Here is a 20863-nt window from a genome sequence, read left to right as displayed (position 1 = left end):
ACATGAGTCTGGTCTGCTGTGCTCTGCCTGTGAACTTTTCCTCCATAAATTTTGTCATAGTTGATAATTATATAATTAGTAGTGTGACTATGTGATGAACCTTTCCTTTCTGTCTAGACCCAAAACTCCATGAGGCAGAGACCATGTATGGCTCTGATTGCCTTGGTGTTCTTGGTCCCCATATTGGACCCAGTGTGGGGGTTCAGCAAATATTTGCTGAGGGCATGCTGATTACTCTCGGAAAGTAGTATGAAGAAGCCACAGGGACAACAGTCAAACTGGTTATTTTAATCATAAACTACCATGAACTCTATTTATGCCATTAGTTGAAAGGGAAAACGTTTGCTGGAAGAGTTTTATCAAGATATAGTTGTTCTTTGACATTTTCTGTTAGCGTATCTGAGGTCTTCTTATCAGTTTTACTGATCTCCAAGGGCTACAGACAGATGAGTGCAAATATATATACTTTATATTAGAGGCCTTAAAGCATGAAGGGCCTCTCTAGTTTTCTTACTAGAGAACAGAATGTTCTAGAATTTAAGGTGGAAGTATATTTCAATGACTTCTTTGTAGAATATCCAAATTCTCACCAGTTTGAATTAAGTGGAGTGCTGCTATAAAGTAAGGAACAATTATGAAATTAAATGTTTCTTTAAAAATCTAAAACATACTTATTTCAGTTAGATACATATTTGGGAGATAGCCTAAGAAGAAATTGCTAATAGTGGTGGCTAAGTCACATGATAAATAGATAAAACAAAACTGGACACATTACATCAATTATTTGTGTGCTTATTAAAAAACCTAAAGGATATTTGAAATTAGTTCATGCTAATCATATGTTAAGACAGTCACCCTATTATGTTGTTTGTATTGTTCATTTTCTTTATTAAAGGACCGTAGTAGAAATCGTTAACCTGTCTCCTGATGAAACGAGCACAGATAAAGAGATTTAGTCATTTACCCCTGGTCCCTTGGCATTTCTCTCTGGTCTCTTCTGTCCATAGGGCCATTGCCCATCTCCGTCCTCCCTTGCCTGCTGTGTGCCTAGCTTTGTGTTTCAGACACAGAGTCTCTTTTAGTCCTCATAGCAGCGTTAGGAGATGGAGAATATCACTCCTGTTTCACAGATGAGGAAGCGAAGTTCTGGACAGTTAAATGACTTGCCCAAAGTTTGTAAGCAAGAGAGACAAAACTGGGCCCAGGTGTTCTCTTAGAAATCCAAGGTTCTTTCCAGTACACCAACAGAGGATTTTCTATTAAGAGTATGTGATCTTGGAAAAGAAGAAAATGCTTTCACATCTTCCCCAGGCAAAATATGGTATGAAAATATTTTCAAGCATTTGTATCAGCAATTTCAAGAAAATATTTTGAAAGGCCCCCAGAATCCAAGCAGCCCTTGATCAAGCATTTGCATAAGCTACAGTGATGATGGAGTTTGGTTTGGTGCCACCAACACTCACGGATAACAGACTCATTTCTGTCAAAAATATTTCTTGGTTTAATCGTATACTTCTTAGCAAAGGAGCGATCAGGACCCACTGAAATAAACACAGCCAGAGCCTCCTGGGGCGATCGCTAGGGTGGGCGTCCTTGGGGAAGGGTCTACCTTCAGGGATCCTGCATTAAGGAAGCCCCTGGGAAAACACAGCTGCCTGCAAGCCCCTTCTCTGTGGTACTTCTGTGACTCTTTCTTTCCTCCTTCTCTAGGAAAGTAAGCCGGAGCAGTGCTTGGCTGGCAACGGACATAGCACCGGAGAGCAACCACCGCAGCTCAGCATGGCCACCAGGTGCGGTAGGAGGCTTCTTGGGCTGTTGCAGCGTCCAGGTTCATGGCACATGCCGCCTGGATGCAGCTGGGGTTCACCACACGGTTCCAACTCTGGCTCTGTGATTCACTTGGTGACCTGAAGCAATTTATTTAACTTGGTTTTTCCATGAGCAAAATGGATGCAGTTGCTCCCTTCGATAGCTAATTTGCAACATAAATATGAGCCTTAAGTGAGATAATATAACTAGAGCATTTCTCATGGTCCTGGCATGTGATTGTCCTTTATACAAAGATGATGATGATGATGACAATAATGACAATAATAACAGTGAGAATAATGTCAGTGATGACAGTAATAAATAATAGCCCTAACGATAACATGGAAATAAGTTTCGCTTCTGAAGGGAACTTGCCTTTTTCTGCAATTTAAATACTGACCAGGACTTATGTTGATACTTTTGACATGGATTCATATTCACTTGGCAAGGAGAGGTTAGATTTTGATGATACTGATCAGTATTTGTGGTTTGTCTTCAGGTTAATCTCTTTGTATGGGGTTGGAGGTGACTCTGAGGACAGTCCAATTATACACTAATTATGATGCAGGTATCATATACTGACACTGAATGATTTGCTCTGTACCATCTTTTACTTATGACTTCATGTTTACAGTATTTCCGTGCTTAAGAAATCCAGGATTCCATTTCTGATTTAGCAGACAGAAAGTGCTAACAGATTAATTGGGGCCAGATCCACATCTTACTCGTTGTTGTATCTTGGAGGCCACTGCCCCACAGAGTAGGCTTTCCAAAGTGTTGCTCAACCATCACTGAACCACTGAGGTTTTCTCCAAGTGTTGTTGATTTATGGGAGAGGCAGGCGTGGATTTCCATTCCTCTGAATCCTGGCCATGGCTCTGCGTCTTAAACAGTTTTACATCTAGGATTCTTTGCTACACACAGAAACCCACATGGGAGGCAGGTAGGAAACGATCTGATTTCTTTATTGTTCTCTGTGGAGAAGAACAGGGTGGAGACGAGTCTGTGGGACCTGGCAGGGGCGAGTTTGAATGTGCCTGTGAATGGCCTGGCCCGCTCTTGCCTGGGATGCTCTTGAAGGGAAACGTTTCCGTTTCCCCTGGTGGTGTCCCAGGGGCCTCCTCGCTGACCCACCCCTGGTCTGTGCTTCACAGGCACAAGAAAGAATGGGAAGGCACCAGGGTCTCGATATTTCCCAGCTAGGAATTCTGAGTTTGGCTGCGAGTGCGCTTGGAAGGGAAAAGGCAGATGTGTTGAGGATGGAGCCCAGGCCAAGAACGTGCCACCCTCTGAGCGATCCATCAAGCAGCCAGCATGGAAACCAGACATTTTAAAAATAAGTGGTTGTTTGTTCCACAAGCTATAGCGGAAGCAGCCGACTTTAGAGTCAGGCAGGTCTGGTTTGGAATCCCAGCTGTGCTCCTTGGTAACCATTGGACCTCGGGCAAGCTCCCTGACACATCTGAGCAAAGATGCCAGTGCCACCGTCAGTGCCCAGACAGGCTGGCATGGAGCTGACCTGGAGACTGCGTGGGAGGCATGCTACCCTGAAAGAGGCACACAAAGAAGGATGCAAAACTGGGTGCTCTCAGCAACTTAAACCAACTTAAATAGCTACACTAGAAATGCCCCATTTTCCTGGAATTCATTTTAATAACCTTCTCTGTCTTGGCAATACTTTCTAAACACAAGAGGTAGCACAGAGCAGGATGTAGAGCAGGGACCTTGTCCAACAGCCTTCAATGTGATCTTTGGCAAATTAATCCACCTCTCAGCGTCTCCATCTGTGAAATGGGGTTAAGAGTAACACCGATGCAGTAGACCCCATCTCACTGAGTCTTTGCGGCAACTTCATGAGAAAATGATCCAGAGTGCAGAAACCGCTCGGGGAGGGTGGCTCTGTGGTCACCTGGAGGACACGCGTTCAGTCCCAAACCATACAGTTTCAAGTATTTTAAAATAGACTCTGTGGGCTAAATGCAAGATGTCTGCCAAGTCCTTCATGCCCTCTCGCAGTGCTCAAGGCTGTGGGAGCTCACCTCTTGCATTAGCATGACCTGGATGTGAGACATGGAGTCAAAGGAGATCATTTAGGAACTTTAAAATTTATTGACTGTCCTATTGGATTTCACACTTGCATGGGGATTATAGCTCCTTCGTTTTGGCTAATTTGTCCCATTGGAAACAGGTGTATTTACCCAGTGCCTGTACCCTCATTGTATCTAGGAAGTAACTCACTTGCTTTTGATTTTACTGGCTTATAGGCAGAGGGGACCTGTCTCAGATGAGACTTTGAACTGTAGACTTTGAGTTAATGCTAAAATGAGTTAAGACTTTGGGGGACTGGGCCGGGCACGGTGGCTCACGCCTATAATTCCAGCACTTTGGAAGGCCGAGACGGGCAGATCACCTGAGGTCAGAAGTTTGAGACCAGCCTGGCCAACATGGTGAAACCCCGTCTCCACTAAAAATACAAAAATCAGCCGGGCGTGGTGGCATGCACCTGTAATTCCAGCTACTCGGGGGATACTGAGACAGAAGAATCGCTTGAACCCAGGAGGCAGAGGTCACTGCAGTGAGCCAAGATCGTGCCACTGCACTCGAGCCTGGGTGACAGAGGAAGACTCCATCTGAAGAAAAAAAAAAAGACTTTGGGGAGCCTGTTGGGAAGGCATGATTGGTTTCGAAATGTGAGAAGACGAGATTTGGGAGGGTCCAGGGGCAGAATGATATGCTTTGGTTCTGTTTCCCCCCCCCAAATGTCCCAAATTCGAATTGTAACCCCCATAATCCCCACGTGTCGGGTGGGATCGGGTGGAGGGAATTGGATCGGGGGGCCGTTTCCCCCATGCTGCTGTTCTCGTGATGATGATTGAGTCTCATGCGATCTGATGGTTTTACAAGCATCTGGCATTTCGCCTGCTTGCACTCACTCCGTCCTGCTGCCCTGTGAAGAAGGTGCCTGCTATTCCTTTGCCTTGCGTCATGATTGTAAATTTCCTGAGGCCTCCTCAGCCATGTGGAACTCTGATTCAATTAATACCTCTTTCCTTTATACATTACCCAGTCTTGGGTATTTCTTCATAGCAGTGTGAGAACAGACTCATATAGCCAGTCTTAGACCTAGGGGAAGATGCGCCTGAGGGTCAGAGAGTTAGGTTTACAAGGGAAGGAAGAGGACAGCCACGGGGAGGGGCCTATACACAGTGGGCACAGTGGCATCGCTGGTGCCAGCACTGCTCTTACTCTTACTCCTTCTAGCCATAGCAGACAGGACCCCAGGAGAGGGGGGAGAGCAGCGAGACACTTCTGCAGCTCTTCCCAAGTTGGAACCTCAGCTCTTGCAGTTTACTTGGGGTGTCACGGATTTTCTCACTGTCCGATACAATCATATTCAAATGTGGGCAAAAAATGCTTTTCCCCGTCAAATAGAAACAGCTGGACCATTCGCCATTCTGAGTTAGTCACACTGTGGTTCCTCATCAAACCTGAAAAATTAAGAATTGGTTCTTGTGAAAAAGAACTCAGATTTTGGAAAGAATATAAAGTTCTCTTGAAAAATGTAAACGTTTTAATTTGTACTGGCATCTCAGACTTTGAGTCTCCTTATTAGAGTCATGCAGTTGACTTAAAAAAAAAAAAAAAGGTGTCAGAATGTTTTCCTAATTGACAGACTTGATTGACGTAACAGTCCCCGAAGTCCCATAATTGAGCAAACAGCTTGTCACCACACAAATAATTAAAATGCCGTTTGAAAAACGTACACTGACAAGTGCTAACTTAGATGTTGTTCACAGCTACTCTTCTGTGCACACATTTTCAAATGACATGAGCCCTTTTGTTTTGTTTTGTTGCTTCTTGCAGATACCGTAAAGCAAGCAACATTTAATGAGCCATTGTAAGGGGTGGGGTGGGGGCCTCCGAAAAGGAGGCATTTTATTCTGTGCAGGGTGGCGTGATCTGGGACGTGGCAGCCGCAGATGACCGTGTACTTGCCCTAGGCCGAAACCACCAACAGCCAACTGCACATCTCACATTTTAGTCTTTGTATCTGTGTTTTCCTTTCTGTGTTCCTTCAAACATGGCATGCTGCGCAAATTTAGTGGTTTTTTTTTTTTTTTTTTTTTTTAAAGCAGCAGATGGAAATCACAGCCATTCCGCCTTGCCTCCTCATCCCGCCGGCAGAGGTACACATCAATCTGTTGTCACCAAGAGCTTTGCTTCACATTTGGATCTCATTTCACTCCAAACTGTTTGGTTGGAACATAAACATTTTCCCATTCAATGAGGGGCCTGTAGCCTCTTTCTTCTTCTGCTTGACAAGGAAATCTGCACCACCCCCCGTCCCTAGCAACATTTGCCAGGCTGTACTAGCTCCAGGACCACATTTACCCCGTCTGAAAACCTCCAGGTTGTTGGTTCAGAAGAACCAGCCTGGTTCATAGGGTCCGTAGGTGTCAGAACTGGAAGGGACTTTGGTCGGACCAGGTCATTTTACAGAGGAACCCACTGAGTCCCAGGGAGGAATGTTTTAGGATGCGGCCTTTGCTGGGGCTTATGTCTGGGTCTCCCAGTCCAGGTCTCTCCAGCCTGTTACCTGCCTGCATCCTGAAGTTTTGAGTGGATGTGGTTCAGTTGTTCCTCTGCATTTTAAGATAAGAAATCAAGGCTAAAAGATGAAGAAGTGATTTCTCCAAGGTAATACAGGCTGAAGTTACCAAGGGCTGGAAATCTGTGTTTTTCAGAGTCTAACTGCTGTGCCATCTCCACGCTACGTAGAATCAGAGTCAGACCCCAGTGTCATGGCACTGTTCCATCCATGTGTAGCTTAGCTCCGCCACAGACCAACCACAGTTCTAGCTGATGCTCTGTTCTCCTTCAACTCAGCCTCCTGTTGCCATGGCATATTCCCCCAGGACTCTGTCCCAGTGGTCTCTAAATCTTTGACTTCAGCCCAGGTCTCTGTGTTGTGATTTAGACACAAGCCCTGTGTGAGTAAGAATAGGTTATTTGTTGTGCCATCGATGCGTGGCATGGTATGCTTGAGTGTTGGTTGAACGAGCTCTGGGCCAGCAGCCCGAAGCCCACAGACCTCCCTTTCCTGGGGCCCAGGGAGCAGGTGCTTAGGCAGGGCCTGCTCATTCTAGGACTGGAAGGAGCCAGGTCTCCACACAAGTGCGTTAGAAACAACACAGAAGTGAAGGTGCTGTGGAACACTGTCCTCCTTCACGTCTCCCCAGAATTGGGCAGTACTGGGTTGTAGGGATCTCTTTTTTTCTTTTTTGAGACAGGGTCTTACTCTGTCACCCAGGCTGGAGTGCAGTGGCACATTCTTGGCTTACTGCAACTTCTGCCTCCCGGGTTCAAGTGATTCTCTTGCCTCAGCCTCCCAAGTAGCAGGGACTACAGGCATGCGCCACCATGCCCAGCTAATTTTTTAACTTTTTGTAGAGATGGATTTTGCCATGTTGGTGAGACTGCAAATCACTTCTTAAATGAACACTTATGGGGTCTGAAAGCTGTAGGTTGCACAGGAGATCTTAAGGGAGGCAAGGGCAGGGGAAACAGGAGACAGTAGGATGAGAGGAAGTTAGCACTGAGAAGAGAGAGTTTATTGACATAAAAAGATAAGACACACACTGGTACATCTTCTCTTGTGAATTTCAGATCCTTTGCCCACTTTTAAATGGATTATTGGTTTCTCTGCTGTTGAGTTGTTTGAGTTCCTTGTACGTTCAGGGTATCAGCCGCTTGTTGAATGAGGAGTTTGCACGTGTCTTCCCCATTTAACGGGTTGTCTCTTTGCTCTGTTGATTGTTTCCTTTGCTGGGCCATAGCTGTTGAATGTGATATAGTCCCATTTGTTCAACATCACTAATCAGGAAAGTGCAAATCAAAACCACAGTGACATAGCATCTCACCCCAGTTAGCATGGCTACTATCAAAAACACAAAAAATAACAAATGCTCCCAAGGATGTGGAGAGAAGGGAACTCTTAAACACTGTTGGTGGGAATGTGAATTAGTACAGCTATTATGGGAAAACAGTAGGAGATTTCTTAGAAAACTAAAAATAGAACTACCATACAATCCAGCAATCCTGCTACTGAGTATTTATCCAAAGGAAGGGAAATCAGGATGTCAGAGGGATGCCTGCACCCCCATGTTTATCACAGCACTATTCACAGGAGTTGAAATATGGAACCAAGCTAAGTGTCCATCAATGGATAAATGGATGAAGAAAATGTGATACATATACACAATGGAGTACTATTCAGACATAAAAAAGAATAAATCCTGTCATTTGTGGCAACATAGGTGGATTTGGAGGTCATCATGTTAAGTGAAATAAGCCAGGCACAGAAAAACAAATATCACGTGTTCTTACGCATATGTGGGAGCTGAAAATGTTGATCTCATGGAGGTAGAGGGTAGAATGGTGGTTACCAGACCTGGGAAGGATAGAGGGGAGAGGCGCATGACGAGAGGTTGGTTAATGGGTACAAACATACAGTTAGATGAAAAGAATAAGTTCTGGCGTTTGATGGCACAGAATGATTATGGTTAACAGTAATTTCTTATAAATTTCAAAATAGCTAGAAGAGAAGATTTGGAATGTTTTCAACACAAAGAAATGATTACAGTTTGGGGTGATGGATATGCTGATTTCCCTGGTTTGATCAGGGTATGCATGATATTTTGATAAATGCAAATGTATGCATTTATCAGAATATTACATGCACCCCATAAATACGTGCAATTAATATGTCAATAGAAAAATAAAAAATAAAAAAAACAGTTAAAAAAAAAAATGAGCTGGAGCTCTGTGTATATGCTAACCTTGCCGAGAGGAAGGTGCTGAGCCAGAAGCTTTGTAGGAAGGCAAAGTACCGCAGGGCTTGGGATGTGCTGCTTTCGGGGCCACTCAGCCTTTTCCATTTAGTCTAAGGCATTTGCTAAGCGCTTCATATAGCATTGAGGCATTTTCAAAGATAGTGGTCCTGGAAGGCAGAGCTAATACTACTGGGTTGGGGATTATGTCATAGCAGGATTTTCACTGAGTGAACAGCTAATTACAGATATACTTTATGTGAACTATTTAAAGAAAATGAGCCTGATTCCCACCCTGCACCTCCCAGCTCGCCACTGAACAAAAAAGTCTAGAGGAGTTAGGGACACTGACCTGTATATTCTGAGCAGGGAAGTAAGGCATGTTCCTTGCTCATGGGATGACCCTCGGGGGGATCCTGCAGGGTAGAATTGGTGGTTCTTCCTTGCTTTCACTGGCACCTGTCCGTAAGTCCTAGAAAGGCCCTAATTCCTTGGAGTTGTATATTTGGCGAGCTTTATACAGGGAACTGACTGATGAGTTTGGACTTGTAGAAACTTGGACTCCAAGCGCTTGGCCTGCAGTCACAGATAGGAAGAGAAGAGAGACAGAGAAGACAGTTAGCATCTTCCTAGGCCAAGAGGGAGTTTAACCCTGCTTGTCATGAATAGGAACCTGTTGGCTTAAAATAGTGATGGTAGCTCATCAACAGGCAAGTGAATGAGGAGAGGCAGCCCCCACATATGTAATGCAAGAGATGCATGAATGGGGATGTAGTGAGTGTTCATTGATAAATTTAGCATCTTATGGTAAATGATCACCCAAGAGATGGGACTCAGGAGAGACTGGATTGACTTAGTCATTGATTAAAGGCTAATGCATTTTTTGTGGCTACCCAGATGCATTTTCTAATTGGTGATGACATCACTGTGTGTTCCAGAGTAAAGCATGAATCATCCTCCAGTGATGAGGAGCGCGCAGCTGCCAAGCCATCCAACACGGGCCACCTCCCTCTTCTGCCTAACGTCAGCTACAAGAAGACTCTCCGGCTGACTTCCGAGCAGCTTGTGAGTCTCCCATGCTTGCCGTGGCTGTGTTGTAAGCACATGAGGTTTCTGCAGACTCCTAAGGCTGTGTGATGGTTGGGATGTGCCCCTTACTTGTCACCTTTCATCCCAGCGGGCCTGCAGTCCCTCAACTGGGTACCTGCTGTTTCCACCCCAACTCCAGCACTATCCAGGCTGGGTCCCCAATGTGACCTTCCCTTTTGTCTTCTCCTTTTGCTGGCCTTCCTTAGGAGGAAGGCAGCCTGGCAGAGCTAATTCATCTTGAGGTGTCAATCACAGATAGACTTGAAAATCACTCAAGGGTGTTTTTGCATCAAGAGAGAGATGTTTGTTAACTCAAATGCATCTCTTCAGTTGGTGGAAATCAAGCAGTTCTGATAGAATTTAGAGAATTTCAGGTAACCAGGGGCATCACCTGGTCATGGTGTCCTTTTATTTTTCCATGTGTGAGACCAGTTTTAATTAAACGCCCTTTCTTGGATCCCATTGGTCATGGCCGTTGGGTACCTATCCTTGCTTTTTTTGTGAATCAAGTCTTTTGCATTTCCCCTGAGTTAGTGGGGAGCCCGGCTCAGGCGTGAGGATGTTTACTAGGAAAAGATAAGGAAGAGGCCCAGATACCCACTCAGGCCATGTGTGGGACCCTGCAGCCTGAGAGTCTCTGTGTGACTCACGGCTCCGACTGGTGACACTGGGGACACCTGTAGTCAAGCAGCCTGGGGGTCTGAATGGCCAACTGGCATGCACCAGGAGTCCTGGCACAGAGACTCAAAACTGCTCAAAAGTCACTTTACATTTTGAATTTGGTGTGATTTCTTTGGGTCTAGACTATATTCTTCTGGATATGAGGCATGACTGATAACTGAGACTTCTCTTTTTCCAATTTGTGTCAATATAATAATAATTTAAAAACATGGTTATTTAGGGAAATGTATTTTCACACTTGGCTTAAATTTGTCTCCCTGAATCATGACCTTCCTGTTTAGTCATGGAGTGGTAAGTGTATCCTATTCCAAAATTGTGATTTATTATGCTGGATAGTCATTGAATCCTGGCTAATGACTCTAATCTGAAAATACTGGATCAAATTAGCACTATCCCGGGAAGTAAAACAACTCTGTAGCAAGTAGGCACATTGCATTACAAGGGGGCCTGAGAGAGCTGAGGTTTCGTTTTGCCTGTCCAACCCCAGAAAGAACCAGAACAAGGAAGGGTGGGGGAAAGAAAGAATTATACAAGGGCCCAGGGCAGCCCCTTGTTTTTAAAGCCAAATGCTGCTTCTCATGGAACAGAATCCAAATGCCCATCCATCGGGGCCTTTCACTCAAGCAGACAAATATTAATGGTTCGTGTTCTTCAGAAAAGCTTGAAGTTGAAGAATGGCCCCAACGACGTGGTTTTCAGTGTCACCACGCAGTACCAAGGCACCTGCCGCTGTGAGGGCACCATCTACCTGTGGAACTGGGATGATAAAGTCATCATTTCTGATATTGACGGGACGATCACCAGGTAGGTCCTGCTGACTTGAGGGCCATGGTAGATTTCTTCGCTTCACTGTGCGGTCTCTGGGCCTGGTGTTGGCACCTCCGCTCCCCTCATGGGACTTGCACGGTTCGAATTCTGATGCAGTTGCAGCTGCTTAGTTTCAGCTCCTTGGTGTCAATCTTTGTGTTTAGGGCTGGGTTGTTTCCCTCTAGGGTATTATCTCTCTGACTTGTTGCTTCTGTGGGGGCTTCTCAAGAGTGTCTTTTCGGAATGGCCTTTTCCTTTGATTCAGCAAGCCAGGCACCTCGATGCATGATCAGACTGGAGGCGTCCTTCCGTGGGTTACCATGTCCCTCCATCAGCATCGCCTTTGATGACTTGAGCCTTGGGCTTTCTATCCAGAAAGAAAGTTGTGGGTCTTGTTTGTGTGTGTGTGTGTGTGTGTGTGTGTGTGTGTGTGTTTTAACGAGGCATGAATGGTGCAATGAATCTGAATGGGAGTTTTACTTTATTTTTCTCTTTTTCTCTTCATTTAGATCAGATACTCTTGGCCACATTTTGCCCACCCTTGGGAAGGATTGGACCCACCAGGGCATTGCTAAGCTGTACCATAAAGTGAGCCAGTGAGTACAGAGTGCCTGTTTCCCGCCTCCCGCGAACGCTGGCCGTGTGCAGCACACTCTGCATGTGGAATCTTTCCTGCCCCAGCACAGGGTGACTTGTAGAGAGGGCTGCACCTCAACCGGGGAGGGGCAGTGGGGGTCAGGGGTGGCAGTGGAGAGTCCAGAGTGAAAGTGAATCCCAGCAACTCTAAATTGGAATTCAATACCAAGAAACAAGGAGCGAAGTATAGGGGAATCGATTACTAGGAGAACACAGATGGTGGCAGCGTTAGGGATGAGTTGAGGTTTAGCTCATCCTGAGGGATGGCAGAGGTAGCCAGATGAGGAAATAGGAGCTTATATGTTATATATGCCAAGTGATTTTCTGTAGGCTAAACAGTTGCAGATTCCAGGCAAGTTTTGTCGGCATTGCAGGCCCTGCGAGCCAACCAGGAGGGTACATAGTGTCCATCTGGTCTGTGGAGTGCTCCAGCAAGCAGCCCAGAACAGAACAGGGCCCACCGTGGGGCCCTCAGCCCCAGACATCAGGTGGGAGAGGGGTTCTCCGGCTGCTGTTCTGTGCTGGGTACATGGGTTACTTCACTTAAATCTTACAGTGATTCTGAAAAGCACATAATATCATTTCTGTGTTTAGATGAGTGAAATTAATGAGGAAAACTAACATGATTTATCCAAATTCCCTTTGCTCTCGTCTGGCTCCAGGGTTCAGAGCCCAGCAGGGATTCTCCACGTCCCCCCGAAACGCCCCCATTCTAGCCTGCCAGGCCCAAGCCTCTCTCCCGCTCAGTCTTGCCTTCTCCAGCCTTTTGTGGCCTCAAGTCTCCCATGCGAGCGAAATCTCCCCCTCCACAGCATTCTGTTCTCCAGCCAGTTAGAGCTGGAAGGTGGCTCTGCCTGAATCAGGACAGCGCTGTCTCTCCGTGGGTGAGGAGGGTGAGCAAGTTACATTCACACGTAGTGAGTGTCAAGATGGAAGTCCCAGGCCCGCGGTTCCCAACCTTGTTTGCTCATCTCCAGCCCACACTGGTGATGGTAGGGAATGGGCCACCATCCAGAGCTGTTTCTAGAACTCTGTGAACACAGATGAATGAACTGTATTTCCCTGCCCTGCATCCATTCATCCATCCAGCATTCCTTGAGGGCCTGTTAGTGCTTCATCCTAGGGCAGGTGCCTGGGATTGCCATGAACTAGGTAAGTCTCTGACCTGAGACTTTATGATCTGGTAGAAAAATGGTGGCTTGGAGAGAGAACCTTATATCCTAGTGGGATTAAAAGCTTCAGATTTTGTTGGACACATGCCTGTAGTCCCAGCTACTTGGGAGGCTGATGTGGGAGGATTGCTTGAACCCAGGAGTTCAATTCCAGCCTGGGCAACATAGTGAGACCCCCCCATCTCTCTAAAAAAATAAATATATACATTTAAAAAGCGTCAGATGTCATCTTAGATGCCCAGGCTCATTGGTTTGACTTTACTTTTCTAGATTTCATCTTTAAAAATTATTCATACAAAAGTTATACATACTTCTTAAGACATAAATATATTAATAAAAGAGGCCAAGATTATAGAAACTTTAAAGTGCAGAGGTTGTATCACCCTCCTCCCTGCCTTGCTCCAAGCTATTCCCTTCCTTAAAAGTAGAACTACTATGAACAGTTTGGTTCTATCTTGCTGAACTTAAAAAATTTGGGCTGGGCGCGGTGGCTCATACCTGTAATCCCAGCACTTTGGGAGGCCGAGGCGGGTGGATCACAAGGTCAGGAGATCGAGACCATCCTGGCTAACATGGTGAAACCCCATCTCTACTAAAAATACAAAAAATTAGCTGGGTGTGGTGGTGGGTGCCTGTAGTCCCAGCTACTCAGGAGGCTGAGGCAGGAGAATGGCGTGAACCCGGGAGGTGGAGCTTGCAGTGAGCCGAGATCGCGCCACTGCACTCCAGCCTGGGTTACAGGGAGAGACTCCATCTCAAAAAAAAAAAAAAATTAACATTCCCACACATATACACTCACATTATTTAATTATTCATCATATCTTTTGGTTTCATTTGGTGCAATATTTACCTTACTCTTTTGGCTGCTGGGCAGAACCCTGTCGTCTAGCTATACCATACTTTCTTTAACTTGCTGTCTATTGATGAACGTGTAGGTAGTTGCCACTTTTTCCACTATTGCCAACAGCGATGCAGTAAGCGTTCACATACAATGCTTATGATATATGATGCATGTATAAATAAATAAAGAAGGCACATACACTTAGGGAAGTCCTGCCGTAAAGTAGATTCCCAGGAGTAGAACTGCTGGGTCAAAGGATGAGCACATTTAAAGATTTGATCAATATTGCCGAATTGCCCTCTACAAAGGTTATCCCAGCCTGTGCGCCTGTAGATGGCGGACGTGCAGGGTCCCCTCCCTGCAGCCTCACCATGGGCTGACCTTTCATTTAGAAGGATTAATCTACTCATGAGCTGCCTTGACTTGTGTGACACTGAAAATTGCATCTATTTTTAGTTGAAGGAAAGAAACCCTCATGGGTCAGGATATTGAGTAGTGCACAGCCTGATTCATTTGGTTTTTGGAACATAAATCTATTTCCGTCCTTACCGTAACATTAAACAAGCACTGTTGCTTTTTAATTTTTTTTTTGGGGTCTTGATTTGTCTCTTGGATTTTCTCAGAAGAGAGCTTCATGAAAAATAAAGCTGTGTGACTTACTGAAGAATCCCTGACCATTCTTTGACTGGTTGGTTTAGAATGAGTGAAACCTGTTTGTCTGGACCCGCAGATACTGCTGTACCCTTCCTGTGCTATCACTTTGGTTGAAAGGCCGGAGCGTGATGTCACGTGGAGACCCAACAGTTGCCTGCTCATTGAGTTGGATGTGTGTGTTGTCTGGGGCACCCCGTCAGGCCTGTGTGATTCACAGGATGGCCAGGGCTTCCGAAAACCCATCTTCAGGGCAGCTTTGCCACGACCTTCAGGGTTCCCTGCTCAGCATCGTAGGAGGAGGTGCCAGGTCCTTGGTGTGGCATTTGAAACCTGGCACTTTCAGGTCCCAGCCTTCTGCTAAGCCCTTATTTTCAGCTGCTGTTTCTCAGCCCTTCCTGCTCTAATCCAGAGACTCTGTTCCTCCTCTGCACTCCGTCCCCATCTTCCTGCCTTTATTATGTGGTGGCCTCAGCTTGACGTGGCTTCCCCTCTGATTTTTGCCTCTCAATATTTTTGCAGCCTTTAATGCCTGGCTCAGATGCCACAGTCCTGAGGCCACAATCGGTGACCCTTGTCAGCTCTGGCCTCTTCCCTGTCCCCGTACTTGCTGGATTCTATGTGGATACCGGAGGGCTTGGGCCTGGCTTGTTGGCCTTGGTCCCCATCATGGAGGACAGGCTGGACATGATGGCAGCCCTTGGAGCCGACCACTGATGAAAGTAATTCCCATCCTGGCAGCCTCTCTCAACCCTCCTCACATGATGGCCTTAGCAGCCACCACTGGGAGACCCGTCAGGCTAAGAATTGACCAAGGCTTGTGGCCCGCTGTTCTAATGACTGCCATCATTCTTTTGAATCTGTATTGTGATTTCTAGAGAAACAGAGAAATGGTTCTCATACTGGGTACCAGGAAAAAGATGCCATTTACATGAGGGTTTGTGAACTTTTTCCTGACATTGCTTCCCTTGAATTTGGGTACGACTTACATTTTATGCACTGTCGTATTTGTCTAATGAAAAAGCCAGTCTTCAGCTGGGCACAGTGACTCACACGAATAGTCCCAGCACTTTGGGAGTCTGAGGCAGGTGGATCACTTGAGGTCAGGAGTTTGAGACCAACCTGGCCAACATGCTGAAACCCCATCTCTACTAAAAGTACAAAAATTAGCCGGATGTGTTGGTGGGTGCCTGTAATCCCAGCTACTTCGGAGGCTGAGGCAGGAGAATTGCTTGAACCCTGGAGGTGGAGGTTGCAGTGAGCTGAGATCACACCCTTGTACTCCAGCCTAGGCAACAGAGCAAGACACCGTCTAAAAAAAAAAAGAAAAAGGGAGAGAGAAAGCCAGTCTTGCAGTTAACCACTTGCCTGAAACAACAGCAAATAAGGACAGTTTTGTTTTCTGCTGAAGTTAATTACTTGTTTGGATCTAGTCAGCCCATGAGAAATGATCCGTAAAGCTAATTGTCACCTTGTTCATAGAGAGGGTATAAAGCTGGCTTGAGTATTGATGAAACAGAACAAATACAAATGGAAGATACAGGAACCCCTTTCAGATTCAGGTGTATTCAAAAGTAGAAGGAAAGTCAAGAAGGACTGTTGCCTAAAAGATCTAAATCATTGAGCTAATGGGTCCTTTGGGGCCTAAATTTGGGCAATAATTGTTTGAATTTTTGACCTTATTTCATACATGCTTTTATATTCATGTAACCAGAAGCCAGTGTTTTTGTAACTTAGGGAAAAGAACACTTTACCATGTTTCTGCAGGTTCGTTAGCTCTGCTGGGGCCTAGGTGTGTGGTGTCCCAAGCCAGTGGACTGAAAATGAGAGGCATCTGTAGCAGACTTCTTAGGGTCTTTTTTTTTTTTTTTTTTTGAGACGGAGTTTCGCTCTTGTCACCCAGGCTGGAGTGCAATGGCGTGATCTTGGCTCACTGCAACCTCCGCCTCCTAGGTTCAGGCGATTCTCCTGCCTCAGCCTCCCAAGTAGCAGGGATTATAGGCACATGCCACCATGCCCGGCTCATTTTGTATTTTTAGTAGAGACAGAGTTTCACCATGTTGGCCAGGCTGGTTTCCAATGCCTGACCTTAGGTGATCTGCCCACCTCAGCCTCCCAAAGTGCGGGGATTACAGGTGTGAACCACTGCGCCTGGCCTAGATCTTTTTTCTTCTCCTGCCTGCAGCAGTTCTTCTTTCACGTCAGCACTTCTTTGTTTATTGCAGTCATTGCTCTCTGCCAGTAAGAGATATGATGGTGCGGTAAATAGAAGGTCTGACTGGGAGTTGGGCCGGGATCCCAGAAGCGGCAGCCATTAGCTCACACTGGGCCCTGGGACCGAGTACCTATTCTGAGCTTTGGTTTCCTCTTCTGTAAAATGAGGAGGTTAGGCTAGATGACCCCTGAGGTCACTGCTAACCTGGGAATGCTCTGCTCCTGGCTGTGTGGATTGCACGAGGGTGTGTTTTGCTTTTCCAAGCCAAACCTCAGCCCAAACTCACAGGGTTCCGCTGGACTCTGGTTGCACCAGGAGCTGTCCTAAGTGCCGTCGGGGGTGCTGATCAGTCTCTCCCTTCAAGAAGCTTGTGGTACTGTGGGAGGAGACACTTAGGGCTCCCTGTAATGAGGCAGTGAGGGGCAGATCGAGCGAGGAAGATGCTGGTTTTTGTTGGACATATGTCAAGGAGAAGTTAATTTTGATTGACCAGAGGTATCAGAGGAGGGCCCTGTGAGAAGGTGGCACTCCGCTGAGTCTCCCTGGAGGAGCAGGGTTTCAAAGGAGAGGAAAGCTCACCACAGGTGGAAGTAGGAGCGAGAGGGGAGACTGGGAGATGAGCAGGTGCTGGGTGGGCTCACTGAAAGGGAGGCTCTGGTGCAGATGGTGGGGTGGGTAAAAGATGAAGCAGGAGAGTAGGCAGAAACCAGGTTGCAGAGTGCCTGGGAGGTGACTCACCAAGCCTGAGTGGTGCTGAGCCTTCCTTTCTCAAGGTGGCTGGTGACCCTCTCTCCCCTTAGGATGGCAGATGGGGCCACAGAGTCATTTTTCTCTACAGCAGTGGCTCTCAACTGATGGACATATGGCAGTGTCCGGGGATGCTTCTGATGGACGTAAATGGGGCATGCTGTTGACCCTTAGTGGGTGGACCCAGGGTGGTGCTGCATATCCAATGACGCGGCATTGTGAGGGCCTCGCTCCCCAACAGACACTCCTCCCGTCTCAGATGTCAGTGTTGAGAAACTCCAGTCTAGAAGCTTATCTTGCAAAATGCTCCCAAAGGTGATCTTTCCAAACTGTTTAAATCTCCCTGAGTCAGTGTCTTAAGAGGGATGCAGAGATTAGGGCAGAGGAGAAAACTGTTTGCACCAAGCCTGGGCATGGATCCCTCTTTTTTTTTTTTTCCCCATTCTGGTTCTCCAGTTGCTGAGAATGCTAGAGGAACAGGAGTGATGTGTGTGTGTATCGCACCCTTATCCACTGGCACTTCCTATCCCTGGATCCCACATGTCCTGCTGGGTAATTGTTGATTTTCCCCAAGCACTCTCTGCTCCTGTAGGGCAGGGCTGTGCCATGCCCTGTGGGCACCCCAGACCCCACGTGCGGCCTGGCACAGGAGCGCTCAGTGAGTGAGTGTGCATTGAAGGGACCGTGGAAGGAGCCTACGGGTTGAGCAGGGACTTCAACTGGGCTGGCCTGTGGGGCATGTCCTGCCACTGGTTGCCCTCCTGAGTGAGGGGTCTTCCCTGTGAGAGGCACCATGGAGACTTAGTGCTGCCTGAGCATTTGATGGGAGCACTTGTTGGCATTGCAGGCAGCTTTTGTTGAAGGCGGGAGGGAAGGCTCTTCCACCAGCAAGCGTTTTCCCCATTAGGTCACTCTCGAGCTGGCTTTCCAGCTAAGTTTAGTCAGGCAAGAATGCTGGCATGCTGACAGTAACTCAGTGGCATGGCCCAACTGTGAAATATATTTGACAATCCAGTTTTGTGTAGATTAGCATCTTAGATCTCTGCAGGTGGCAGCTTTTAGGACTTTGATGTGAAGAGCTATACATGGAAATAGTGATTTCTTTTTAAAGGTTGTATTAATTAGATGGCTAAAATACAAAGATATTTAGAAATTAATAAGATTGGCTGGGTGCGGAGGCTCATGCTTGTAGTCCCAGCACTTTGGGAGGCCAAGGCGGGCGGATCACGAGGTCAAGAGATTGATACCATCCTGGCCGATATGGTGAAACCCCATCTCTACTTAAAAATACAAAAAATTAGCCAGGTGTGGTGTTGCATGCCTGTAGTCCTAGCTACTCAGGAGGCTGAGACAGGAGAATCGCTTGAATCCGGGAGGCGGGGGTAGCAGTGAGCTGAGATCGTGCCACTGTACTCCAGCCTGGTGACAGAGCGAGACTCTGTCTCAAAAGAGAGAGAGAGAGAGAGAGAGAGAGAAAGAAATTAAAAAGACTGATTTTCAGATGCATCCCTGTATTCCAGATAAGCTGTTATGTCTAGATTCTTTTTGTCTTAAAACTTTCCTATTTCTTAGTTTTAAAGAACATATTATTGAGCAGTTTTTGAAACAAGTCCATTGGCCATTATAAAATATTTATGGTAGAGCAATACGTTGGATAGGAAGCGGGTCGTTTATTCGCTCATTCAGCAAATATTCACTAAGTGTCTGCTACAAGTCAAGCACTGTTTTTGGTACTGGGGTTGTAGCAAAAAGTGGGACAAAGTCCCTGTCCTCATGGAGTTTATGGATGAATGAGAGATACAGTTGAATAAGGGACTGTAGCGTCGTGTTAGTGATCAGTGCTAGGAGGAGAGGAAAGGCAGAGTGAGGACCAGTGCCTGGGTGGGGGGGGGGGGGGTGTGTTTCATCGTGTAGGGGAGGTCAAGGGAAGGGCCCTCTGGAGAGGCGAAATCCAGCAGAGACCTAGATGAGGTGAGGGTGTGAGCAGTCCCTGCAGACTGGGGGAAAGGTGTTCCAGGCAGGAGGAACGGCATGGGCAAGTGCCAGCACAGATGAGCGTGGCGAGTTGGAGGAAGGGTGGGAACACCTGTGTGGTTTGCCAGGAATGAGGAGTTGGAAGTCATCGCAGATGGGGTTGGGGTTGGAGAGAAAGGTGGGGGCCAGGTCTTCTCGGTCTTACAGGCCCCAGTGAAGGGTTTGGACGATGTCTGAGAGGTGCAGCCTCGGGAGGGTTCTGAGTGTGAGTGGGCTACGCTTGACGTTTTCTTAGAGCACCACGTGGAGTCGGGATAGCAGCAGGGTGGTCATTCAAGATTGTCAGCAACGGAGGCCAGGAGGCCGTGCAGTGTGGTTGTGGCTGTGCACTGGGTGGTGCTGAGGGGCGGTTTGGGTGACTGTCAGCGGTGGAGCAGAGAGGACCTGCTGATTGTATGGCATGGGGGCTGAGGGCAAGTAGACACCAGCGGGGCCCCTGAGGGTTTGACGTCACACCTGGGTTAGGAGAATGCCACTTGCTACTTGCAACACGGGCTCCCGAGGAGTCTCGGGGTGAGTTGGGGAGGAACCGCTGTGGTGTGTGTGGTTTTGGAGGTACCCATTTTGGAGTATGATGAGTACTGTGGGGTCCACAGTGAGCCTGTACTGCACAGTGGGTATAATGTGGAGTTCATAGTAGCTGCAGCTTGGGAGAGGGGTCTGGACAGGGTCCATGCATTTGGGAGGTATCAGTGTATACATAGTGTTTAAAAATATTTGGATAATATATTTTACTTAATCCAACATATTCAAAATGATATCACTTAGACATATAATCAATATGAAAATGATTAATGAAATATATCATACCTTCTTTTTTTTATAATAGACTTTGAAACTTGATACCAATTTTTATGCTTAGAGCACATTTCATTCTAGACACTAAATTTTTGATGGTTAAAAAAAAGTGAAATGGGGCCGGGCTCAGTGGCTCATGCCTGTAATCCCAGCATTTTGGGAGGCCAAGGCAGGTGGATCACCTGAGGTCAGGAGTTCGGGACCACCCTGGCCAACATGGTGAAACTCGCTCCCTACAGAAAATACAAAAATTAGCTGGGCGTGGTGGTGCACGCCTGTAATCCCAGCTACTTGGGAGGCTGAGGCAGGAGAATTGCTTGAACCTGCGAGGCAGAGGTTGTAGTGAGCCAAGATTGCACCACTGCTCTCCAGTCTGGGGGACAGAGCAAGGCTCTCGCTCAAAAAAAAAAAAAAAAAAGTGAGATGGAGTCCTGCTAATGCAACAAAGTTGCATTCATAGAATAGTTATGTTGCTTCAGTCTAGACATGGCATTTGGAGCGGTGGAAGTGGGTGAGATCCCCAGATCCTCTAGGCAGGGTAGGGGGTGTGGAG

At 46.8% G+C, this 20863-nt stretch overlaps 1 protein-coding gene across 2 annotated transcripts in view; it reads left to right on the top strand.

The window, feature by feature from the left end:
- LPIN1 (lipin 1) overlaps positions 1-20863 on the top strand; it is a 143211-nt gene that overhangs the window by 109361 nt on the left and 12987 nt on the right. For both annotated transcript variants that reach the window (XM_011960881.1, XM_011960882.1), the window contains 4 exons: positions 1711-1790; positions 9578-9704; positions 11065-11213; positions 11726-11812. In XM_011960881.1, the coding sequence (XP_011816271.1) occupies positions 1711-1790; positions 9578-9704; positions 11065-11213; positions 11726-11812 (443 nt within the window). The remainder of the gene's footprint in view (positions 1-1710; positions 1791-9577; positions 9705-11064; positions 11214-11725; positions 11813-20863) is intronic.

The sequence above is a fragment of the Colobus angolensis genome, unplaced genomic scaffold (genome assembly GCF_000951035.1).
Source record: "Colobus angolensis palliatus isolate OR3802 unplaced genomic scaffold, Cang.pa_1.0 Scaffold53, whole genome shotgun sequence".
Taxonomy (NCBI): Eukaryota; Metazoa; Chordata; class Mammalia; order Primates; family Cercopithecidae; genus Colobus; species Colobus angolensis.
The sequence above is the reverse complement of the archived record's forward strand: the minus strand, read 5'-3'. Positions and strand labels throughout refer to the sequence as shown.